Source organism: Syzygium oleosum, unplaced genomic scaffold, assembly GCF_021117445.2.
Source record: "Syzygium oleosum isolate NSW1041296 unplaced genomic scaffold, Sole_v2.1 Sole_v2.07, whole genome shotgun sequence".
NCBI classification, from domain to species: Eukaryota; Viridiplantae; Streptophyta; class Magnoliopsida; order Myrtales; family Myrtaceae; genus Syzygium; species Syzygium oleosum.
Window position 1 is genome coordinate 2,300,951 of NW_026607491.1, and position 16,547 is coordinate 2,317,497.

At 40.1% G+C, this 16,547-nt stretch overlaps 2 protein-coding genes across 4 annotated transcripts in view; both read left to right on the plus strand.

Annotated features, from left to right (window-relative positions):
• The first annotated feature begins 1,911 nt into the window (after window positions 1-1,911).
• LOC115682198 (uncharacterized) lies at window positions 1,912-4,484 on the plus strand. 3 transcript variants are annotated; one of them, XM_056312981.1, is made up of 3 exons: window positions 1,912-2,056; window positions 3,315-3,975; window positions 4,137-4,484. In XM_056312981.1, the coding sequence occupies exons 2-3, from the start codon at window positions 3,328-3,330 to the stop codon at window positions 4,320-4,322; spliced, it is 834 nt and encodes a 277-aa protein (XP_056168956.1). In that variant the 5' UTR covers window positions 1,912-2,056; window positions 3,315-3,327; the 3' UTR covers window positions 4,323-4,484. The 3 variants fall into 3 exon arrangements, with proteins under 3 accessions (XP_056168956.1, XP_056168955.1, XP_056168957.1); XM_056312980.1 differs by having other exon boundaries at window positions 1,914-2,056; window positions 3,299-3,975; XM_056312982.1 differs by lacking the exon at window positions 1,912-2,056 and having other exon boundaries at window positions 2,085-3,768; window positions 3,808-3,975.
• Window positions 4,485-13,656: 9,172 nt separating this feature from the next.
• The window catches only part of LOC115682248 (uncharacterized), a 106,723-nt gene continuing 103,832 nt past the window's right edge, over window positions 13,657-16,547 (plus strand). Inside the window, exon 1 of the mRNA XM_056313078.1 lies at window positions 13,657-13,858. The gene's annotated coding sequence lies outside the window, so the exon portion shown is untranslated. The remainder of the gene's footprint in view (window positions 13,859-16,547) is intronic.

The window sequence follows — 16,547 nt, forward strand, 5'->3', positions numbered from 1 at the left end:
ACATAATTGACTTTCCTTTTTCACAAGTATGAAGTGAGAAATACAAGTCTAGTGGGGTAAAGGGCTAAAGACATGGGTTGTAGGTCTATATTTTAGAGGTATTAAGATTGTATAAGTCATCAATTTCCATATTTCGGTATAAAACTAAATAATTACTTCCGACTATATTACTGATAGTTCTAATAACACTAAATGGCAAGGCATTTCTTATTCATGTAGGAATTTCTTAATAGAAATAGTGGGTCTCCGATTATATCTCCTCTGAAATGTAAAATATATCTCTCTCCAGTTTTAAAATTACAAAAAAAAAAAAAAGAAAGAAGAAGATTCATATGAGCTCAACGATTATATACTTTTGAAATTTAGAAATTAAAAATAAATGAAAACTAATGGTAAACGCTTAAAGTAAAAAAGGTAAAAATCGCCTCAAGAACACACCGAGGGCTAACTTTTAATTAAGAAAAGGGGAAATGCCATCAAAAAACCTAAATTATGCACACCGTGACATATTTACCCTAAATTTTTTTGACGCTATAAATCTCAAATTTGTACTTGTGTGATACACTTACCCTCCGTCAAAATTCTGTTAATGAGAATTGTTAAAAATATACCTATATGGACGCCAGAAAGCAAATAGTATTGACATGGAGCTCTCGTGACTTAAGTGAGATAAAAATGACACTGTTTTAATTGAAAAATCATCTACATAAGTGCAAATTTGGGATTTAAAAAAGTTTAAAGTACATGTCTTACGGTGGGTATAATTTCGGATTTTTTGTCACAAAAAAAAAGTTCAGGGTAAATATGTTACAGTAAGCGTAGTCTGAGATTTTTTTTGTAACATTTTCCCTTAAGAAAAAGATAAAAAAAAAAAAGAGTAAAAAGAAGAAGAAGAAGAAAACATACGAAGGAGAGAGGAAGGGTAAGGGAAGCGATGATGGTCGATAAGTGGCCGGGGGACCACCGCCACCCCGCTTTTCCCCGGCCCTTTCTTCCAAGTCATCGTCGACATCAAACATCATGAGACGGTGTTAAGTTAATCGCTGCGTCTGCACCTTTTGCGTCCACATGTTCGAAAGAAAAGCAACACCAACAAAAAAATAGAACATATAATTTTATGAATCCAATGTAGTACTAAGGATCATTATCCCAACACCAAGAGGTCAGGAAATTTAAAATTGTTCATTTTTAATTAGATCTTAAGCCGATCTTATTCTTTTCGGACATATCTAATTGAAAAAATCCTTGCGCATTTTGCAGACCGAACACATATGATATCAGTCATCAAGATTTATTTTTTAATTGAAAATGATTACACTAACACAATCAAAATCCTAAATGATAAAAACATGCGGGCTTTGCCGATCACGGCCTGGTTAGGAGTATCAACCGGAATAGAACTCGAACTTCATGCAAAACCTAGTTAAAATGCAATTTCGATAAAAAAAAAAAAAACTTAAAACTGCCCTGTCGACATCGAGTTAACACGTTGTTGTTCCCCTCCTAGGCGGTGGTTGACGATTGCCTAGGAGTTCATTGCCACTGGGAGCCTCTGCGGCCTGTCCCCTCCAATCGGAACGGGCCCTACAAACGCGTTTTTTTTATATCTTATTTTAACGTGTCGGTACCTATGCGCCATAGCCTTCCTGTTGGGACAGTATCTTTTTCTGGTCCCTTCCCCGGCTATACCCTCTATGTTCTTAACATCCCGGCGTCTGGACGAAACCTTTATCGACACGAATGAGCACCGTGCGAACGAAGCCTGTGCCGAGAATTGTTTGGAGAAGACACCGTTGCCGAAGACTTCATCGAGAAGCACCACCAGCACCAGCGCTGTGCTACAGCGAAAAACTTAGCCACGAAGACCCCGTCTCGATAGTTTTTCTCTCTTTCCCGTCTCTGACCCAAAAAGAAAAAGGAGTCATCTTTTTCAAAAGCCCCCGCCTTTTCACGAGCTCCGCCATAAAAGAGGCGAAGCTCTCGGTCTGTGACCAAGACTTTGAGAAGAAGAAGCAGCTCTTAACACTTGCAGGGTCGAAGCGACGGCGATCCGGAGGTGCGCATTTCGTTCTTACTCCGTGTTTTATGAGCTCAGTTTCGCGATTCTTCCTGCGTGGGCATTAAGAGCGGTTCGCTCGAACTCGCCGCGTCCCGTTCATGTGATCCGATCGACTGCTCTTGCGAGTCCGTGTTAGCAGAAAGAAATTGAAGTAGACATGCTCTCGTTTTGTTTCTTTTTTTTCTTTCCTTGTTGCTCCCATGATTGTAGAGCGAAGCTACCACATGTGGACATGCATCGCTGATGATTTTCCGCAGCAGGAGTTGTTTTTAGAGTATCACATGGTTTCTAACTTTTTGCACATCCACTTATCCAACGAAAAGAAAACAAACTGTTGCGTATCTCTCCATTTTCTCTTGTTTTCCATTGAGACGGTCTCGCGATTGCTCTCCCTATAAGTCCAGCTTGATTTTTAAATATTTCCGTGAATTTGTGATGATCTGGCGTTGTCGACTTGGATCAAAAGCTCAGAGCGGTGATCGACAATAGACCCGATCATGGGTCTAACAACCCGTGTGCCCGCAGGCCTAGCCCGAGTCATAAGAGCCCGCAAAGTCATTCTTGGATAGGTTTAGACAAGGGCATTTACCGAGAAAATTCGGTTGGGCCAATTTTAACATTTTTACGTAAAAATACTATCATTGGTGTGCTAGGGCAAAAATTTAGGCTTGACGTTCCCATCAATTATCACCTCTGCTATTCAGCAGATGTCTAACTCAATTGTCACTCCCCGCAGGCCTAGATGCCAGTGCTCATTTTTGTTTTTTTTATGTGATTATCAAACATTGCTTAAGTTCACTTCACTCCGTCATTGGACCTTGATCATCGACCCTCGGCGGTTCTTTGCTTCCACTGATGTCATTTGTCTTCAACTTCATGGAGAGAATTAAGACTGGGACGAAAAACTAGTGAAGTTCTGGGATTTATGGTGCGGTAACGTTTATACATGGAGCAAGACCTGTACTCTGTAGTCTTAATGTTGGATAATTTTCTCGTATGATTTTGCCCCGTCGCCATCAACACAGGACAAAGAGGCATGGAGTAACGATCATTGAAATATTAAATGCTGGAAGAATTCAGTACAGATGATTTGCACAGTTTTATCTGCATTTTGATGAATCTCTTACTTTGAAGAGTCATGCAGCAGGATGGAAACTTTGATTTTCTTTAACCAAACAGCAGCCTAATTCATTCCGTGTTATAGTGAAATTATGGATTAAAACTGTCTTATTGGTACAGTTAATTCTCTGCACAGACCAAGTCCGAGCATGGCAGCAACCAAGATGAGTTTGAAGCTTCTTGTCGACAAGAGAAACCAGACCGTGCTCTTTGCCGAAGCCAGAAAGGACTTTGTGGATTTCCTTTTCCATTGTCTGGCTTTGCCAGTCGGAACTATTATGAGTCTTCTCACGAAAGCAGGCACGGTGGGTGGCTTCGGCAATCTTTACATGAGTGTCGAGAATCTCGGTGACACATACATTACACCTAGAGAGAAAGATGCTCTTTTGAATCCCAAAGCACAGAGCGCCGGTCCAGATGTTCTGCTCTTATTGTTGCCCGAAGCTCCGCCTTCAGTGCCAATTAACTACTACACTTGTCCTCGCAGTGATTTATATAATGTAAACAATTCATGCCGTAGCTGTGTGACAGGTTCCCCTTCTACAAGATGTCCTGGTTGCAACGATAAGATGAGCAAGAAAATGTCATGGGTCGTGGGACCAGCTGCCGATGCCGCATCCTCGGCTGAGGTACCCGGTGGGGAGGGTGGTTATGTGAGTGGCGTCATGTACATGGTGATGGACGATCTGGTTGTGAAGCCCATGTCCCCCATCTCTGGCATTACTCTCCTCAAGAGGTTCAATGTGCACGAAATCGAGGATCTTGAAGAGAAGGTGGTCGACTTCGGCTTGGATGAGGTAAGGCCTGCAGAACTCACATCCTCTTACATTTATGATTCAGTTCCGAATATGTGAACTATTGCAAAAGTGCTATTATCGTTTCCTATAAGAGCAGCTGCGGTGTCCTTTCTCAAGTACCCCTTTTTTAACTTGTCTTGTGCTATGTGATCTTTGCTCAGGCCATAAAGCTGTTGAACGCTTCATTGCACTCCAAAACGGTTCTCACAGACATATTCTGCAGGAGGAAATCAGTGAAACGCTACTCTTCAACTCTAGAAACTAGTCTTTGTTATATATTTGCTTGCTGGGGTAGTTTATACATGCTGGTTTGTAAGATGCTGATGAAGCTATTCAATCCCCGTTGAGAAATTACTTTCTGTTATATATAAGCTTACTCAGAAATCAGTTTATGGTGATAATTGATCCGTGGTCCTATGGTGTGTAAGACGTATGTTACCTCTAATGTACACATGCTTGTCAAGTTGCACAAATGTGTTTTATGCGAATAGCTCCGTCAGTTCACGAAATTGATATATCTACTATGTACTGCTTTCCCAAAGAAAATGAAAACATCTGCAAGGTAAGTGCGACAATCACATGATTAGTAAGTAATTACAAGGTATTGCCAAATTCCTCTGTTACTACTGCATTGCCATAGACAAGCTAGGGTCTGAAATACAAGAGACTTATCCTAGCAAAATCATTTTGGCCTTCCTTGCCAAGGAAGACATCGGTTAGAACTGTCTTGGACTGTAACAGTGCCTACAGCAGCAATTTTCCCTGCCAAAGGAACCACCAAAGGGTGTGTATTATGTTAATTGCCGTCGACTGAACATACTGTAAATTCTGAGAAAGAAATCAAAGAAATCAAGACCACATATACCGTCTGAATTTTGTTCGAGGCTCTTTGGTCCAGTACTCACCAATCAGATCGGTTGTGAAGATAAAACCAACCGCCGTACATGTGGTGAAAGACGGAAAAAAAAGCATTCATCCAAGAACTAGCCAGGAAAACAAATGTAGTTCGATTTGGCTTACCTCGTCCACCCCAAAATCAACAAACTTGTCCACAATTATGGCAGCCTTGTCCTTCAACATTGCGATGCACGAGTCAGTAGTCATTGGCTTCACCACCAGATCGTCCATCACCACATACTTCACCAGCTCTTCCAGTTAGCCACTCTCCCTGGCTGGCACTACGACGAAATCCACTCTTCGGTCAATGATGGCGTCGCAAGGAGGACATTTCACGGAAGGGTCGTAGGCGACCTTCCGACCATAATAAGTACAATCCTTAGTCGGGCACAAGTAGTAGTGGGGTTGGCGTGATGAAAATGGTGAATCACTAGGCAATAAACGAGTGAACGGGAATGTGATGTTTGAACCACAGTTGGGGAACTTGGGCTTCAAGAGGTTCTGCTTGTGGCGGGGCATCATGAAGTACATATCCTCCAAGTCCTCAATGCTCTTGTAAAGATTGCCTAAGCTGCCGTCCATGGAGTCAGCTTTCCCGGCTTGAATGCACTCGAGAGTCACGATCGGTAAGGCGCGGACGTGGAAGAGGAAGTCCCACGAAGTCTTTTCCTGCTTCCGCAAAAACCACTCTGCTTGCTCGTATCGACCTCGAGCTTCAACTTCAACTTTGGTGTTGACTCCATTATCTTCATTTGCTGAGCAGAGTCTTATTATGTTTCTTTGTTACTGGTAGTCCAAGGGGCTTCGAGCCTTCGAGGAAGGCAATGAGACATTGATTGAGAAAAGGGAATAGGGAGGTGTTCCTGATTTTTATTCCAACAGAGAATTTTCATGTTCATCTGCCAAATGAGATTTCATGAAAATTGAAACTTAATTTTCATTTCCAGTGGAAACGGAAATTTGAAAACATTTTTCACGGACCCAAAAAAAGAAAAAAAAGAAATGTCATTTCATAGGTTTCAGACTATATATATATATAGAGGACCTTAATTATCGATTGGAGGACTTTCCAATCGCATATTTGATTGATGAGTAATAAACATGTATATCATCCACGTTTATTCTATTTAAGCTTGCTCTTGTCGACCACGAGCTTCAGCTTCAACTTTGGTGATGACTCCATTACCTTCTTTTTGTGAGCAGAGTCTATTATGTTTCTTTGTTACTGGGAAGTACATATATATAGGGGCTTCCCAGTTCAACTCATTGGAACAATCATGGATACAATAGAGAGTCCAAGGGGCTTGGAGGAAGGCAATGAGACAGTAGCGAAGAGTGCATCATGCATTGTTTGGCCTCATCATCTCGAAAAAGAAAAATCAATACATTGGATGATGATGGAGAAAAGGGAACTGGGAGGGTTTCATGAATCTAAATATGAATGTTCCTGAGGACATTTATGGTTTTAGGATTGCTATGAACTGTGATGGATCGGATTGAGGCTTTATCTTGTATTCGATCCCTATTGACCCTGACAGATCTTGACTTAGGTGTGGATATCGGAAGGCTTTTTATCTTATCAGTTTTGTCGATAAGTATTTCAGAGGCACTTTTTAAGTGATTGATTAAGAAAAATACCGCGTTTCCAATGCACTAACAATTCTCAGCATCATGTGAAATCAATGCTCCGAATATTAAACTATTTCGAATTAATTACTTAATAATATCTCAAAAATACTTGCTAATAAGATCATTATTGTATATTCCAGTTGCGAGAATTAACAGTGTACTTTATTATTGTCTATATCTTCTTTTTCTTCAATATAGTTAGCTCGGTAATTTGTTTTCGAGCAATGATCTTTTTCAACGTGACCATATTTTTCACAAGAGCGGCATTGTAGTTTATCTCGAAATTGACAATCGATTTCCGAAGGATTTGTTTTTATATTTTGTTTTTTTTTAAGTACTCTAAGTTGGATATTTTTCCTTTGAGGTTTCTCCTCCCCTTTTATTTTTCCGCGATCTCTTTCCACCACTTTTAGATTTATGAGACCATATATTTTTTTTGAACTGAAAGGGTTGCTACATAAGTCTTTTTTCACGTGCCTCTATGGAGCCAATAAATTCACACACCAAGAAGTTTTCTATAGGGGCTACAATAGGATTGTTAGGCGTCACCGATATTTTTTCTACTATCCTTTGATAAGTGATATGATCTCAATATACTCTTATTTGATTTAGTAGTTCTTTTAATTCACCACAATATTGTTGGACAGTATTATAATCTTTCATTTTAGACTTTTTAGAGTTTTCCAATTCCCTTCGATGACCTTGATGGCCTGAACTGTAAGACGTAGTTCATTTTGGGCGTTGAGTCTGACGACAAAGTCTCAGGCAATCGAAATAGGAGTTCAGAGACAAAGGCAGGTGCTTTGGGATTCAAGAGAATGTCTTTCATGGAAGATTTGATGTACTCATTGTTCAGCTTCTCGACTCAGCCGTGGAGCTTGCCTAAACTGCCCACCATCCTGGTTTTCGCGAGGAACCTGATCACCGTTCCGACCGGCAATGCTAGGATGTGGAAGAGGAGGAAGTCAACAAAGTTCTTCCCACCTTAGGCAAATAGCACCCTCTCGCTGCTACTGTCCACAAGAAGCTTCAAGCTCACCCTTCCTGTCGCCGTTCTTTGGGTCACTGAATGCAGAGAGGAAGATAAGATTCATGAAATGCTATTTATGAGTTGGTCTAATGGACTTCATTTACACATATCAAAGGCCAAATTGTTAAGAAACGTAGGGAAGTGAAGAAGGCAGAACCAAATGAAGAGTCAAAGCCTGCTTACCAGTTGTAATCATCATGGAGAGATTAGACGTGTTTGGTCAAAATGAAAACCGGTCCAATACATCAATGAATCAAATAAATGTTCGTGCACGTTCAGACCTCGTTGCTTCTTGTCTTCTAGTAACTCATGAGGACTCATTCCCAAGTCTGTAATTTTCCCCTTCTTTAACTTGTCTTGTGCTAAAGCTGTTGAACGCTTCATGGCACTCCAAAACGGTTCTTACAGACATATTCATCGGGAGAAAACATCAGCAAATCGCTGCTCTGTAGGACTATTAGGTTGCTGGGGTAGTTTATTCCTGCTACTTTGTAAGATGCTGATGAAGCTATTCAATCCCCATTGCGAATAGAGTCTCTCTTATATATTAGCTAACTTAGAAATTAGTTTCTCAGTGACGATTGATCTGTGGTGCTATGGTCTGTAGGACTACATTGCCTCTAATGTACATATGCTTGTCAAGTTGCACAAATGTGTTTTATGTGAATAGATCCGTCTGTTCAAGAAATAGATAGACTTACTATGAACTGCTATCCCAAAGAAAATGAGAACATGTGTAAGATAAGGGCGACAATTACATTATTAGTAAGTAATTATAGGGCAGCGCAAAAACTCCTCAGTTAATACTGCATTGCTCTAGACAAGCTAGGGTCTGTAATACAAGGGACTGATTGTAACAACGGAATTTCTTGCCGAGGAACGCATCTGTTAGAACTGTCTTGGACCGTAACGATGCCTCCAGCAGCAATTCTCCCTGCAAAGTAACCACTAAAGGGTTGATACAATGTTAATTGTCGGAGACTTCATACACGTAAATTCTGAAAAAGAAAATAAAGGAATCATGACCAAATACATCGTCTGAATTTGTGCGGTGATACCAACTAATTAGATCAGTTGTGAGGATAAAAACGAAACGCGTGAAAGACGAAAAAAGCATGCATCCAAGAACTAGCCAGGAAAACAAATGCAGTTCGGTTCGGCTTACCTCGTCCACCCCAAAGTCAACAAACTTGGGCACAATCGTTGCATCCCTGTCATTCAACATGGCAATGCACGAGTCAGTAGTCATCGGCTTCACCACCAATTCATCCATCACCAAATACTTCACCAGCTCTTTCACATAACCACTCTCCTCAGCTGGCACTTCAACAAGATCCACTCTTCAGTCCATGATGGAGTCGCACCAAGGACATTTCACGGATGGGTCATCAGCGACCTTCCTATGGTAACAATTAAGTACAATCCCACCTTTCCCCACTGAAGGCTGGGGCATGCAACATATTAGCTACGCTGGTCGTCTCCAGTGGACGAAATCGGTACTTATTTTCATCTGTACCTTTTGGATACAAATGTTTTTACTTCCAAAGCAAACTATATATGAAATTGAAAAGAAGATTAAACATTTTTTGTGGGTTGGAAATACAGTAGGCCACGGATCACACAAAGTTGCTTGGGAAGTTGTTTGTTCGCCAAAAAAGGAAGGAGGTCTAGGGTTGCCTCATCTAAAATTATGGAACAAAGTTTTGCTTGGCCGTATGCTTTGGAACCTCATAAATTGTCCGTCATCTTCCTTGTGGAGTAAATGGGTCCATAGTACCAAGTGTAGAGGCAATTCGATTATGCAGCTCGAAATCAATGGCTCTATGGCATGGAGTTGGCGTTGTATTCTTCAACTAAGACCGGCTTTAGCTTCAATCATATCTAGACCAAGATATTGTTGCCAAGAGGTATACGATGAAACTAGAAATGTGAGACCGGCTGTGGAATGGTCCCAATTGATCTGGAAAGGAGGTATTAGCAAGCATAACTTCATCGGCTGGCTAGTTTGTAGAGATAGACTACAAACGGCAGAAATCATATCACGTTGGAAGCCTGAAGTAGATATTCATTGCAATTTTTGTATGTCTGGTCTGGAAAGCAGAGACCATCTATTCTTCCAGTGCACCTGGACTGAAAGTATTTGGCGCACTATTCTTGCACAATACGGAATTCGACACCCTGTAGAAGGATGGAATGATGAACTTAAATGGATGATCAATGCTACAAAAGGTAAGGACTTGGCGGCGAGACTTCTGAAGGTATCTTTCCTAGCGATCATATACTGCATTTGGATGGAGCGTAATCGTAGACGCTTCCAACAAAAGTCAAATGATGCCCTTATCATTTTGGCTAAAGTTCGCAAACTTGTTAGAGGGCGAGCTTCGCACTACAAATCTTTTAGACCGTCCCGAACAAATGAAACTTTGGCTACTATATGGAGACTCCCCACTCCATTTTTTTGTAATCTTAGTTCTATTTGTAATGCTGGGGAATGCCCCTAAACTTCTGTACGTCATCTTATACATACTACTTACATTTACACCAAAAAAAAAAAAAATTAAGTACAATCCTTAGTCGGGCACATGTGGCAGTGGGGCTGGTGTGATGAAGATGATGAATCACTAAGCAATAAAAGAGTAAACGGGACTTCTGGACCACGGTTGGGGAACTTGGGCTTCAAGAGTTTCTGCTTGTGGCGGGGAATCATGAAGTACACATCCTCCAAGTCCTCAATGCTCTTGTAAAGATTGCCTAAGTTGCCGTCCATGGAGTCGGCATTCCCGGCTTGAATGAGCGCGAGAGAGTCACGATTGGTAAGGCGTGGACATGGAAGAGGAAGTCCACAAAGTCTTTTCCTGCTTCCGCAAATACCACTCTTTGCTTGCTCTTATCGACCACGAGCTTCAACTCAACTTTGGTGTTGACTCCAGTATCTTCTTTTGATGAGTTGAGTCTATTTTTTTTCTTTGTCACTGGTCAATAGATGTTTCTGAGAAGTATATAGGTTTAGGATTGCAAGGCTTTTTTATCGTATGAATTTTGTCGACTGAGGATTTCAGAGGCACTCCTTAAGCAACCGATCAAGGATAATACGTAGTTTTCAATGTATTAGCAATTCTCGTGCCATGTGAAATCAATGATTCGATTATTGAACTATTTTAAATTAAGCATATTTAGTAGTATCTCGGAAATACTTGCTAATAGGACCATTATTATTATTATTATTATTATCATCTCGGAAATACTTGCTAATAGGACCATTATTATTATTATTATTATTATTATTATTATTATTATTATTATATATGCACCGGTTACGTGGATTAATAATAATTTCAAAATAGAGGAGATTAAAAAGCAGAACTTGTACTTACCAAAAAAAAAAAAGCAGAACTTGTATGATTTAACTAGGTATTAGAATTGAACGGAAGCCATCTGTCAATCCCACTTCGTAGTAAGACATCAAGAAAAGTGTCAGAAATGTTTTAAACTTATGCATTTTTTAGAATTTTTTTCTTTTATTTTCTCCTTTTTTGTTTTTTTCTTTTCCTTTTCCCAGTTGATCGGTCTCGGGCGATAGTAGGCAAGGTCTGACCCCGCCTAGGTGAGGGTCTCCTTCACTCGATTTGGCGAGGGCCACCCTTGTTGGCCACAGGCGAGGGTCAATTGCCCGTGGCCGGCGAGAGCCTAGGCGAGGTAGCCCTGGCCCAGATCTAACAAGGGCTTGCAGGCCCTTGCTTAGTGTCTGGCAAGAATTGCCAGGCCCTTATTTGCTGTAATAAAGAGAAAAAGAAAAAAATAAATTAAAATTTTAAATATATTTAGAAATTTTTTTAAAAAAAATGCAAAAAGTATCAACATCAAATTCAACGGTGCCATGTAGGGCAATTGGCGTCTATGTCAGCGATTTCTGTCCAAAATACGGTACGGAAGGACTACATTAGCATATTGCTTAAAGGTTTAGGACTAAATTAGTCAAATTGAAAGGTTTATAATTGAATTGACACAAGTGCGATAGGTTTATGACTTTTTTTTTTATTTCTTTTTTATGTAGGAATTCTTAATAGAAATAGTGGGTCTTCGACAATATCTCCTCTGAAATGTAAAATATATCTTTTTAATTTAAAAATTACAAAAAAAATTCATATGAGCTTAAAGGTCAACAGTTATATACTTTTGAAATTTAAAAATTAAAACTAAATAAAAACTAATGGTACACGCTACAAGTAAAAATAAAAAATAAAAATCGCCTCAAGAACACACCATGGACTAACTTTTAATTAAGAAAAGAGTAAAAGCCACCCATAAATTATGTTAACTGTAACATAATTATCCTAAACTTTTTTCTATTACACCAAAAATCCCAATCTTATAACTATGTGATACATTTGCATCCCGTTTACATTCTGTTAATGAGAACCATTAAAAATCTACCTATATAGATACCAAAAAGCAAGTAATGTTGACATGGCGCCCACATCACTTAAGTGAAATAGAGATGGCGTTGTTTTAACTGAAAAATCATCTAATGAAACATTGACAGAGGGTAAATGTGTCACATAAGTGTTAGTTTAAGGTTTTTTTATGTCATAAAAAAAAGTTTAAAGTGTGCTTTTTTCTTTTAAGAAAAGATAAAAAAAAATGTAAAAGAAAAAGAAGAAGAAGAAAACAAATGAAAGAGAGAGGGAGGCGAGGGAAGCGATGATGGTCTACAAGTGGCGGGCGGCCCCGACCACCCTGCTTTTCCCCGGTACCTTTCTTCCAAGTCACCGTCGACGTCAAACATCGTCATCGTTAAGTTAAATCGCTGCGTAGGCAGTTTTTGGGTCCACATGTTCAAAAGAAGAGCAACACCAACAAAAAAAAAACATATAATTTATGAATCCAATAAGTAAAAAACGATCATTATCCCAACACCAAGAGGTTAGGAAACTTAATTTTTCATTTTTAATTAGATCTTAAGCCGATCTCATTTTTTTCAGAGCATTTTGCAGACCAAACTGATGCAGAATCTATTAGTGAAGCGTTTTTGGACCGGTTGGACAGGCAGAAGTCCAAACGGAAGGCGAAACGGTGATGCGACTAAAACCGGTGGACCCGGTTGACGATATCGGATCGGGCTCAAATTCGGTCGTTTAAAGCGAAACGGCCTTCTGAACAAAACTCACAGCCTTTGGCTGTGATTAACGATGGATTTTAGCAATTCGGGATCGTTTACATGGGTTTTTCTATTTTTTAATAATTTTTTATGGGTTTTAATTTTAAGGGCAGTTTTGTAATTTTTATATTTTATGCTTTATAATCCTAATAGGGTTTGGTTTAGGGATATATAAGTTTGTTTTAGGGTTCTTTTTGAAGAACAGAACATTATCATCAATATTGAATTTCGAGATTTCTTTCTCTAAGCAAGGTTTTGCTTGAATTATTCGCTGATCTCATTTTTTTCAGAGCATTTTGCAGACCAAACATATGATATCATTTTGCACAATCAAATCCTAAATGATAAAACATGTGAGCTTTGTCGATCACGGCCTATTAGGACTATCAACCAGAATATAACTCCAACTTTATGCAAAACCTAGCAAAAATGCAATTTCGACTAAAAACAAAAAATTGCCCTGTTGACATTGGGTTAATACATGGATTAATATCACGAAAAATCTCAACTGATACACTTGTAACAAATTTATCTCAAACTAATATTTTGACCATTAAAAGTCATAAACTGGTACACCTGTAACAAATTTACCTTCCGTTAGTTTCCGTTAAATTGCTGAGTTTGATCATACGTGGCAGTTGACACGTTTACCAACTTGAGGTTTTACCCCTCTGTTTGTCACATATTTATCAATTTGTGATTTTTCGTGATATTAATTCAATTTAACGAAAGGTACATTTGTCATAAATACACCAGTTTAGATTTTTGGTGATCAAAAATTTAGTTCGGGATAAATTTATCATTGATATATCGGTTTAAGGTATTTTGTGATAAAAAAATTAGTTCGAAATAAATTTGTATCAGTTTAAGATTTTTCATGGTAATGCATTACTGTGAACAACGAAGACTCTATAGCGAAAATTGTGAACAAAGTCGTGTCGAAAATTGTCTAGAGAAGACTCTATAGCGAAAACTTACTCAAGAAGCACCCCCAGCGCCGAGCTACAGCAAAAAACTTCGCCACGAAGACCCTGTCTCAACACTTTTCAAAAGCCCTCGCCTTTTCCCTTACTCCACCATAGAAGAGGCGAAGCTCTCTGTCTGTGACCAAGACTTTGAGAAGAAGAAGCAGCTCTTAACAATTGCAGGGTCGAAGCGACGATCCGGAGGTGCGCATTTCGTTCTTACTCTGTGTTTTGTGAGCTCAGTTTCGCGATTTTTCTCTGTGGGCATTAAGAGCGGTTCGCTTGAACTTGCCACGTCCATTCATGTGATCCGATCGACGCCCTTGCGAGTCTGTGTTAGCAGAATGAAATTGAAGTAGACATGCTCACATGTCGACATGCATTGCCGATGATTTTCCCCAGCAGTTGTTTTTAGAGTATCATATAGTTTCTAACTTTTGATCGTCGACCCTCGTCGTACTTTGCTTCCGCTGATGTTATTTGTCTTCAACTTCATGGAGAGAAACTAAAACTGGGAGGAAAATCTAGTGTAGTTCTGGAACCAGAACTAAAAGGAAGTTCCGGGATTTATGATGCGGTAACGTTTATACATGGAGCAAGACCTCTACTGTGTAGTCTTAATGTTGGATAATTTTCTCGTATCATTATGCCTCGTCGCATCAACACAGGATAAAGAGGCGAGGATTAACGAGAAATATTAAATGCTGGAAGAATTCAGTACAGATGATTTGCACAGTTTTTTCTGCATTTCGATGAATCTCTTACTTTGAAGAGTCATGGAGTTGGAAGGAAACTTTGATTTTCTTTAACCAAAAGCATCCTAATTCACTCCGTGTTATAGTGAAATGATGGATTAGAACTGTCTTATCGGTACAGTTAATTCTCTGCACAGACCAAGTCTGAGCATGGAAGCAACCAAGATGAGTTTGAAGCTTCTCGTTGACAAGAGAAACCAGACTGTGCTCTTTGCCGAAGCCGAAAAGGACTTTGTGGATTTCCTTTTCCATTGTCTGGCTTTGCCAGTCGGAACTATTATGAGCCATCTGGCTAAAGCAGGCACGGTGGGTGGCTTTGGCAATCTTTACAAGAGTGTCGAAAATCTCAGTGACACATACATTAAACCTAGAGAGAAAGATGCTCTTTTGAATCCTAAAGCACCGAGCTCTGGTCCAGATGTTCTGCTCTTATTGTTGCCCGAAGCTCCGCCTTCTGTGCCAATTACCTACTACACTTGTCCTCGTATTTCCAGCGATTTATTCGGTGTAAACAATTCATGCCGTAGCTGTGTGACGGGTTCCCCTTCTACAATATGTCCTGGTTGCAACAAAACGATGAGCAAGAAATTGTCATGGGTTGTGGGACCAGCTGCCGATGCCACATCCCCGGCTGAGGTACCCGGTGGGGACGGTGGTTATGTGAGTGGCGTCACGTACATGGTGATGGACGATCTGGTTGTGAAGCCCATGTCCCCCATCTCTGGCATTACTCTCCTCAAGAGGTTCAATGTGCACGAAATCGAGGATCTTGAAGAGAAGGTGGTCGACTTCGGCTTGGATGAGGTAAGGCCTGCAGAATTCGCAACCTCTTACAGTTATGATTCAGTTCTGAGTATGTGAACTATTGCGAAAGTGCTATTACCGTTTCCTATAAAAGCAGCCGCAGTGTCCTTTCTCAAGTACCCTTTTTAACTTTTAAGATCATCATCTTTGATCAGGCCATAAAGCTGTTGAACGCTTCATTGCACTCCAAAACGGTTCTCACGGACATATTCAGCGGGAGGGAATCAGTGAAACGCTACTCTTCAACTCTAGAAACTAGTCTTTGTTATATATTTGCTTGCTGGGGTAGTTTATACATGCTGGTTTGTAAGATGCTGATGAAGCTATTCAATCCCCGTTGAGAAATTACTTTCTGTTATATATAAGCTTACTCAGAAATCAGTTTATGGTGATAATTGATCCGTGGTCCTATGGTGTGTAAGACGTATGTTACCTCTAATGTACACATGCTTGTCAAGTTGCACAAATGTGTTTTATGCGAATAGCTCCGTCAGTTCACGAAATTGATATATCTACTATGTACTGCTTTCCCAAAGAAAATGAAAACATCTGCAAGGTAAGTGCGACAATCACATGATTAGTAAGTAATTACAAGGTATTGCCAAATTCCTCTGTTACTACTGCATTGCCATAGACAAGCTAGGGTCTGAAATACAAGGGACTGATCCTAGCAAAATCATTTCGGCCTTCCTTGCCAAGGAAGACATCGGTTAGAACTGTCTTGGACTGTAACAATGCCTCCAGCAGCAATTTTCCCTGCCAAAGGAACCACCAAAGGGTGTGTATTATGTTAATTGCCGTCGACCGAACATACTGTAAATTCTGAGAAAGAAATCAAAGAAATCAAGACCACATATACCGTCTGAATTTTGTTCGAGGCTCTTTGGTCCAGTACTCACCAATCAGATCAGTTGTGAAGATAAAACCAACCGCCGTACATGTGGTGAAAGACGGAAAAAAAAGCATTCATCCAAGAACTAGCCAGGAAAACAAATGTAGTTCGATTTGGCTTACCTCGTCCACCCCAAAATCAACAAACTTGTCCACAATTATGGCAGCCTTGTCCTTCAACATTGCGATGCACGAGTCAGTAGTCATTGGCTTCGCCACCAGATCGTCCATCACCACATACTTCACCAGCTCTTCCAGGTAGCCACTCTTCCTGGCTGGCACTACAACGAAATCCACTCTTCGGTCAATGATGGTGTCGCAAGGAGGACATTTCACGGAAGGGTCGTAGGCGACCTTCTTACCATAATAAGTACAATCCTTAGTCGGGCACAAGTAGTAGTAGGGTTGGCGTGATGAAGATGGTGAATCACTAGGCAATAAAA